The sequence below is a fragment of the Alosa alosa genome, chromosome 1 (genome assembly GCF_017589495.1).
Source record: "Alosa alosa isolate M-15738 ecotype Scorff River chromosome 1, AALO_Geno_1.1, whole genome shotgun sequence".
NCBI lineage: Eukaryota > Metazoa > Chordata > Actinopteri > Clupeiformes > Clupeidae > Alosa > Alosa alosa.
In genome coordinates this window covers 25,055,486-25,064,923 of record NC_063189.1, presented here as the reverse complement: position 1 = coordinate 25,064,923, position 9,438 = coordinate 25,055,486, and the positions used below count along the sequence as shown (strand labels likewise).

At 44.9% G+C, this 9,438-nt stretch overlaps 1 protein-coding gene across 3 annotated transcripts in view; it reads left to right on the top strand.

The window, feature by feature from the left end:
- The first annotated feature begins 1,046 nt into the window (after positions 1-1,046).
- The window catches only part of kcnab1b (potassium voltage-gated channel subfamily A regulatory beta subunit 1b), a 32,206-nt gene continuing 23,814 nt past the window's right edge, over positions 1,047-9,438 (top strand). Inside the window, exon 1 of one of the 3 annotated variants that reach the window (XM_048244530.1) lies at positions 1,047-2,656. In XM_048244530.1, coding sequence (XP_048100487.1) covers positions 2,436-2,656 — 221 coding nt within the window. In that variant the 5' untranslated portion in view covers positions 1,047-2,435. Of the gene's footprint in view, positions 2,657-3,587; positions 3,704-5,826; positions 5,863-9,438 lie in introns of those variants that run through there. The other 2 variants (XM_048244539.1, XM_048244545.1) reach the window with 2 other exon arrangements.

Below are 9,438 nucleotides of genomic sequence, written 5' to 3'. Positions count from 1 at the left end.
ACACTTACACACACACACACACACACACACACACACACACACACACACACACACACACACAGGAAAGAAGTATTTATTTATTTATTTACCATGATGTGAGGAGCTGGGGCGTGAAAGTTGCTTATAGCTTAAAGGAATTATCCGGAGTAAAATGCACTTTAGATCAATTTACGGATGATTGCGAGTACATACGTTGAGTTGACATCCAAATCATGTCATTCGGATGTGTTTTGAGAAAGTTCGATGTTACCGTTTTTAGTAGTCAAAGCTCGTTAGCGTGGAAGTGAGAAGGGCATATTATTTCGACGCTACAAAACGCTATTTTTATACCTCTTCTACAGTTCCAAACAACATTACACTTACGTGGTAGTGAGTAGAGGGTCCCTAAAGCCAAACCGAAGTATCCCGAGGTCTTTATGTGGTCGGATAGAGAGTCCAGAATGAATTTCATCAAGCCAGTACCTTTCCGGAAATGTTGCCATCTTTGCTGCCATCTTTGCTGCCATCTTTAGAGGAAAGTCCGTAGGAGTCGATTGCCAAGTGTGCTCTGGAAATTCACAATTTAAATTAGTCGCCGTTTAAAAAAAAAAAACAATGTTAGCAATGTTACACACACACACACACAAAATCATTCACAACTCTTAAAACAAAAACAAAAAACACATTAATGGAGATTAAAGGCAGTCAAGAAGAGAAAGATATTTCAATCTGTCATTCTCAGCCTTACCACACACACACACACACACACACACACACACACACACACACACACACACACACACACACACACACACTCACAGTGATGCAGATTCTTCTTTTCCTTTCTAAGCTGCTGGTTATCTGCAGTTAACTGCAGTTATCTGAGTCAGTCTGCAACCTCTCTCTCTCTCTCTCTTTCTCTCTCTCTCCCTGTCATTCTTTTTACATTCTCTCTCCCTCCCTCCCTCCCTCCCTCCTCCCTTTTTCACTCCCTCTCCTTCAAACAATCATTCTCTCCAGCACACTCTTTCACTTGCCACGCTAGTATCCTGCACCGCTCTCTCTCTCTCTCTCTCTCTCTCTCTCTCTCTCTCTCTCTCTCTCACTCACTCTTCCGCTCTCTGCTTCTCTTCTCTTCCCTGCTTGTTTGCCTTATTTCCCCCTGCGGTTCCAGGCGTTGGGTCCGTTGTTAGTGGTAGTGGTGTTGGAAAAGGGGGGGTTGGGATCAGGATCATGCATCCTCTTGTCCTGCTCTCCTCTCTGCCTGTCTCTTCTCATTTGGAACTAGCGACATCAAAAGCAGAGCCCTGCATGGGTAGCCACATCAGTCGGGCAACCACGGCCACAACACAAGCTGTTCCTTCTGTTCTCCGCTGCCCTGGACTGAGCGCTGAAGACTCCCCGGCACAGGAATAGCTTTGGTGAGGACGCTCTCTCCAACGGCAGCAATCCCCACAGAGGACAACGCGCACTTTGCTCTGTCCTTTCTGGGGGACACGTCTGGGTGGCGGGACACCTGCTCGTGGCTTTTACCTCTGTCCGTGCCTGAAGTTTCGGGATTAAGAGTCACCCTGAGAGAGTGGAAGAGAGTCACCTTTTGCTCTCCCAGAGCCGAGTGAGTTTGGGTTTTATTTTGTTACGCTACCTGTCTCACAACACAAGTGTGGCATTTGGGCTTGCAGTGCAGTGCGTGGGCTCCCGCATCACCCTTTTGACGAGAGATCTCTGCCGCAGCTGCGCACCGGCGAAACGAGGAAAGACCCCCACCGCCGCCGTCCCCCTTGCTCCTAGAGCCACAGCAGGGCTACCCTGCAAGGGGTAAGAGAGCGGAGGGGTAGAGAGCGGGAAAGGAGGAAGAAGAGGAGGAGGAGGAAGACGAGTGCAGAGACACAGGGAGAGGAAGAGAGAGGAACACGTGAAGAATTGGGGCAGAATAACAGAGAGAAAAAAGCCCACATCAGCATCCTGCTGCAGAGATCAGAGGCACAGAACAGGAGGCTGTGCCAGCGCTAGAGACCGGAGAGAGAACGAGAACGACACACTCCAAAAAAAGACTAAGTGAGAGACAGAGAAAGACTCAAATTCAGGAAGAGAGAGCCATTGAGAGAGGAGGATAGAGAAACACTGAGGAAGAGAAAGCGACCAGGAGACTCCCACTCTCCTCACTCCCTTTTCCTGCTCAGAGCCAGACACCAAGTGCCCAAGAATAAGGAGGAGGAGAAGAAAAAGACGAAGAGTCACCTTCAACCTGCACTCCTTTCTTTCTCTCTCTCTCTCTCTCTCCCTCCACTCACACAGGTCTTTCCCCTCTGCGCGTCACCCTCTAACTCCAGTCACTGCAGAACAGCAGCAACAGCGGTAGCAGCAGCAACCCTGCAGTGAGGAGTCTCTCCTCACTCTCCACCACTCTCTCTTTTTCTCTCTCTCTATCCTCACAGAAGCTAACCGTGGCGGGCATGCAGGTGTCCTTTGCCTGCACCGACCATGGCCTCAAGGCGCCCCGCAATGGGGATGGCCACAGCAAGCAGAACGCCACCAGCCCCAACACCGGCACCAGCAAGGCCCGTGCACGCTTCCGCACCGTGGCACTCATCGCCCGCAGCTTCGGCTCCTTCTCCCACCGCCACCCCATCTCGCTCAAGGAGTCCACGGGCAAGCTGACAGGCATGAAATACCGGTATGTCAACCAACCAGTGGGCAGAGGCAAACTCTATACTCAGTGAAAATGAAAAATCAGAGCAGTTGAGAGCAGAGCAGTGATTTTAGTTCTGCAAACTTGGTGTGGGATTTCAGGGATTGTAGTTATGTTATCACTGATGGGAACTGGAATTCTGTCATGTTTTATTCTTAGTGGGAAAAGAATGGCAGAGCAGGGAATGTGCTTTTTGTCTCACAAATTTGATTTGTCATTTTTGGAATTGATTTTAGTTATGTTGTTACTGTAATTGATAATGGTTAATGGTAATAGTTAGGTTGGGTTTTGTGTTTGTGTGACTGTTAGATGGAGCTTATTGTGGGGACTTGACCACATACTGTAATGGATCTGTGTGGTTTGGAGTCTTTGGGACTTTTCTGTGTCTACCTGCACAGTACTTTTGCATGTGTGTGGTCTGCAATGTGAAGTTTGGGGCTTTTTGGGCTATTTTTTTTACTGACGTCATGTGCTGTCTAAAAACTGTATTGCAGCTTGGTTTCAATTGGTTAGCAGGGTGTCCCTTGCCAGAGATTAATGGCATATTACAGAAACACCAATAACATTCATTCAATTCATTTAAATGAAGGTGGTTAGACAAAACATTGAGCTAATTTCAGTGATATTTGTTTACTGCATGTTACAACCTATTCATATAAAATGTTATTTATTATAGGCAATAATACAAGCTATTGTCAAGATACACGTTCAGTCTTGAGATTAACTAAAATATTGTCATTGTTGTTTTAATTGGTGGTTAATTTACTTTTTTGTTACCGTGGCCAAACGGCGAGTCATGTTTAGCTTCTATAGGGTCTAGCCACAGCGTGGCGCATGACCTCAGTAACTTACTTCAGTGCGAAAGTTATCCTTATTGTAAGACTGGTAATGGACCAGCTGAAAATAGCATGTGTTGAAAGTAAATGAAGATATGAAAATAGATGAGATGATGATCCGCTTTGGGGGAAAAACTGTGCGTTCTATCGTGGTGGTGGACACGGTAAATTCAACCAGCGGATGCGAGGAGACAAGGTGTGAATGAATAGTTTCCATGTAAGAAATAATTATTTGTATCCAGGCAATCTGTCGACGAGAGGCTATACGTCCACTTAAGTTGATAACACGCAAGCTAGTTTCCATACCAACGTAGAAATTACCAATTTTCTATGCGAGAAAATAGCTGGTAGCAAATAGCAAGTTTGAAGTTGTTTTTCTACCGGTGTCAATTCCACAACATGTCGCAACTATTCTAGCATTAGTATTAAAGGGGCTATGAAAATGGTGTTATCTCTCATTCGTAAGTTCTTGAAAACCCTTGAGTGTGTTAGCATTAGTGGAGAAAGACAGGGTAACTGCCCTTTAGGGTAGGCTACGAAATGCATTTGAGACCTTTTTGGGAGCTGTCTGCCATACACAGTATTTAGAGGACCCCGATAATTCAACACTGATAAATTCAACTGGCCCATTTGTCCTGCTGACTCATAGACAGGTAAGCTACAGTACATTAACATAGCAGGATAGTACATGACTAGTCACCAGATCTAGTCATACACACACAACAGGCAAATTCATTTCAGAGTGAGACAAATAGGTCACTTAAAGATGCAAATGATTCCCCTCCAGTCAAATCAGTGCCAAGTAGGCTACAGTTTGTTCAGTGACTGGCTTTTAAAACATGAATGGCGAATATACAAGGGTTGTTTATCTGTCTGCTTAGTAAAAGGAAAGACAGCCCCCAGGAAAAACTGCGGGACATGTCTTGTGTCAGCCGCAGTGACATTTGCTAAGACTATAATTACACTGACAGGAAGTAGCCCTTGGTTGGAGCAATGGATTTAAGTCTAATAGTGCGCAAGCCTTATAATAGAGGGACCTCTAAAAGTGCACGTGTGTAGGCTGGATTGTCGCAGAGAAGTGCAGAGAAGTAGACTATGCGTATGTGTTGTTTGCGCGCGCGCTTTATGGAGACGTGTATCAATAGAATGCATAGGCAGTAGCCTATTTGTGTGAAGAAATGCAAGTTTATGTATTAATGTCATCAAAAGCATCAGATCAGATTTACCATATGTTATCACACTTGTGTTTTGTTTGTTATTTACTCTTCTAAATAGCTGAATAGCTGAATCAGTCCATATTCAGACTAATTCTGAAAACATTTAAACATCAATGAATTGACTCTGAACACCTGTTGTGATAGCTATGGAATATCATAGTATAGGCTCCTATTTCTGCTGCTATACTATTAATCAAGGAATTTGATACACAGACCAATGTGAGGTCATGAGATATGACTCTCATATGCCACTTGAAAAGTCTTACTGGGGAAATTGAGAAAAAAATGGCCTTACTTGCTCAAGGTCCCCCAGCATCTTTCAGCAGCACCAAACACACACACACACACACACACACACACACACACATACATACATACACATACACACTCCTCTCTGCTGCACCCTACCCCCTCCCCCTTAAAGTGTAACAGATGAGCACCATACGCTTTCTCCTACAGCTCCAGAGAGTGATGAACAGAATGGATCTTTGTATGTACTGTATGCATCGTCCTTTATCTCTGTTCTTGCCAAGCATGAAATCAGCGAGCATGAAACAGTGCCAGGAAATCTCTCTCCCCATCGTTCTCTGCTCTTATCTTTGGATGGCTACCAGGCTACTTCACGTTTATAATCAGTGGAACGATCACTTGATTTTAAAGGGAAGGAGGGTCTAAAGCTTAAGTCTTAGTTTTAAGGAGCCTTTGATGTCCTTAACGGGATGAAAACAAGCCTATTACCTCTGGGCTCTTTCTCTCTCTCTCTCCATCTTTCTCTCACTTATTCTCTCTCTGCATCTTCATGTGTGTGAGTTTTTGTGTATGTGTGTATGTGTGTATGTGTGCCTATGTACTGTATGTGTGTGTGTGTGTGTGAGAGAGAGAGAGAGAGAGAGAGGATGAGGGATATGTGTGTTTGTGTGTTTGATTGACAGGCAATTCGCCATACTTCATTTTTTTCTTGACTGAACATTTGTACAGGCAATTCTTCATTCTGTGGGAATGAAAGCCAGGTGATTGGTGGGACTCGCTGGCTGCTGTAAGTTCTGGCACCATCAGCTGTTCTCGCCTCCCGTACCCAACTGCAGGCAACACAGCAAAAGCCGGAGCAGCAGGTGGATGGTGTGCAGGTCAGCTGCAGGTGTGTCATGTGATGGAGACGTTCAGAGCTTCTTGAGTGATCACGCTGACTCTAAAATAAAAACCGAAAATAGCTGCCTCATGAATGCCAGTGGAATGTTGATAGAATGATATGTGGTTCATCACAGTGCTGTGGCTCTCTTTGTTTTTCACTCTCTATTTATCTCTGTCTCTTTTGCATGATGTCTCTCTGCAATGTCTTCCAATATTTCTCTCTCTCTCTCTCTCTCTTTCTCACTCTCTCGCTCTCTTTCCCAAGCATATCTGGTCCTTAAATGGCACTAGTCCACCGGTCCCTGTCCAGAGTCCATCATTATTTGGCAACTGTCCTCCTCTTCGTCGACTTCTGTGGCCCTCTCTTCCTGCTCTGTGTGTAGATAGCCTGCTGTAGCTCGGGCTCTGGCTGAGGGTCCAATCCTGGCTCTGGCTCTGTGGTGCTGTGTGTTTGGTGTCTTTGTGTCTGGAGTGTTTGTGGAGTGTTCTGCCCGCCTGACTGCCCAATGGTGCAGTGCAGATGGGCAGCCTCCCGGGCCTTCTGCTGTCTACTTGCACAGTGGCCTATCATAAGCCAACAGGCATCGATGCTTAAGAGAGTAAGAGAGAGAGTGTGTGTGCATGTGTGTGTGTGTGTGTGTGTGTGTGTGTGTGTGTGTGTGTGTGTGAGAGAGAGAGAGAAAGAGAGAGAGACAGAGAGAGAGAAAGAGAGAGTATTTGCAAATGTGTGTGTATGTGTGTTTGTATAGGAGGATCTGTGCAAGTATCACAACTGCATGAATAATGTGTATGATTGTGTGTGTGTGTGTGTGTGTGTGTGTCTGTATCTCTGCGTTGGAATTAGACCTGTGTGTTTTATTTTTGTGTGTGCACCATGATGTGTGTGTTTTCTTTCTTTTTTGCTCTCTAACACTCAAAGCAGATGGCCTCACTGTTAAGAGTATAAGAGGGTGGTTGCATTTTTGCATGCAAATGTGTCATTGGAAGTAATGAAATAACACACATCTCCTCAACACTAAAAACACAATATAAGATATTTTGTTTCATTTGATTTCCAGTGGATGAGTCCCAGTGTGTCACTGGGTTTGTGGTCTTAATTAGTCCTCTAAAAAAAGACTAATGCCCTTGGCCTCTCCTTGGGCACGTTCTAAATCATGTGCAGCTTGTGCAGACCTCTCACAGCTGGCCCTCTATCCCTCATGCCAACAGAACAGCTGACCACAGGCCGAGTCAGGCCCAGATCTGGCCCTGGTCTGGCATGGCAGTCCGTGCCATAAGCCTAACTAGCCTAAAGCATTAACAACCTACCCTTGAGCAGTTTCACCTTTGTCTAATCCCAATCTCACGGCTCTAATTCATATCGTCAAATCTCAAAGCTCACACTTTTCTCTCACCTGCAGACACACAGACATGCATATACAGGCACACACACAGGCATGCACACACAGACATGCACACACAGACAGACTGACACACACCCACAGTGTCCTCCGTGTTTTCCAGATTGAGCTATTATGTTTATCTGGGACTGGTAGATGATTTATGGGATGTCTACAGCTTTTGAGGTTGCTTGCTGTAAAAGGAGTTTGTCCTTGCCACTCACTTTGTGCTTGTTCGTTGGTTCAGTTGCTTGACTCTGTAAAGTGCTTTTAGACCATATCTACAGTTAATGGTGCAATTTACTGTAAATTAATGAAATTGAATAATAAAACAGAAAATTGACTTGAACAGACCTCGGATCCAGGATTGCTGAATGAACTGCAGGGTAGCCTCCTGTTACAGTGAGATTGAAGATGCTATGAAGCGTATCATGTCATTTGGAAATGCCTCGGTAGGCTGTGATTCGAGTCCCCAAATGGATGATTCACAATGCATCTCAGTAAGTGTCGGGAATTTTACAAATTCCTCCCATAACAGCCTGCAGGTAGTGGCGACGCATTCTGCTTGCATTTGCTTTTTAGCCCTCAGCCAGCTGTGAATCATTCTAAGCCTGGATGTTTGCCTTAAATGTGTTGATGGCCCTGGGAGGGGGTGTGCACATATGAATGTGTACATGTGTCTGTGTGCTGTGCACTTGTCTTTGCTCACATGTGTTTGTGTGTGTGTGTGTGTGTGTGTGTGTGTGTGTGTGTGTGCCTGAGTCTGTGTAATTTGTCCTATGCGTGAGCGTCTGTGTACCCATCCCGCATGCTGCTCATGAGAAACAGATGAAATGTGCTGAACACCATTTGTTCCCTCTCTTCCCAAAGGCTCTCTCGTCATCACACACACATACATGGACACACAAGGAAACAAACACACACATAATACACAATCACACACAGACCAAACCCCCAGACTATGGAATCAAAACACCGCCATAAATATTTTGTGCCCGTGAAAAGATATTCACATGTGTAATAGAGTTTTGCAGCTGTATAAAATAATTTGTGCTTGTGCACGGAAACTTTGTACTTGTAGAAATATTTTGTGCATGTGCGAAAAAACATTGTCTTCGAAGGTATGATTTACACTTGTAGAACCGTTTTGTAGCTGTGGAATTAATTTGTCTGTGTGCAAAAATAAGGCCTACCTGCAGAAATATTTTGTGCACATGTGAAAAACATTTGTCCACTGGGCTTTAGTTTGAACGTGTGTGGAACAGCTTTATAGCTACAGGCAGTAAAGGAACTAATGTCTTTGCACATACAATTAGGCAGAAATTGGGAGAAGTGCGACATATATCGTTTGTGTGCAAACTGGATCTACAAAGCTACAAAACGTTTTTACAGACACGAATTTTGGTGTTTTGTTGTCTTTTCTGAAGTGCCAATCAACAAATTTTGGCACGGTCTTGACAGCGTTTCTGAAGAGCCAATCAGCACATTGCATCGCCTACTGACTTGCCAATCAGAGGACGTCCTGCGTCACATCTCCGTTTCCGTGCACAAGCACAAATTGCTTTATACAGCTGTAAAACTCTATTAAACGTGAATATCTTTTCATCTTTTCTATATGGCGTAGTTTTGACTCCATACCAGACAGGCTGTATCACATTAGCACAGGTGAGCATGAGTGAGTTGCTATCCGGCCAGGAGCCAGTCTCTCCCCAGTGCCACTATTGGTTGCCACCTGATTTATTGTTTTAATAAAAGTGCAAGAAGATGTGTGCAGACACACAGCTGATACAGCATGGCCATGGATAGAGTGGGAGGGAGAGAGATAGAGAGAGAGATGTCCTCATTAATAAATCAAGTTGAAACTTTAATGATCTCTTATTGACCATCAGCACAGGGACAGATGCATTTCTATCTGAGCTGGAGGTGTCTCCTGTGCGTCATCACAGTTTGGCTGCCTAGTGCTATTTGTCTGTCTTTTTATTCACAGCAAGAGCCAGTTCCAAGTCTCTGCAATATGACTCATTTACATGAAGGTGTGTGTGTGTGTGTGTGTGTCTGTGTGTGTGTGTGTGTGTGTGTACGCGTTCTCAGTCTCGGTTTGCATTAACATTACATGCCCACTGTGAGGTTGATCACCCGCTATGCAATGCTTGACAGCTCCAGACACTGATCCCTCACATTGCCACAGTCCCTTTGAGTGTCTC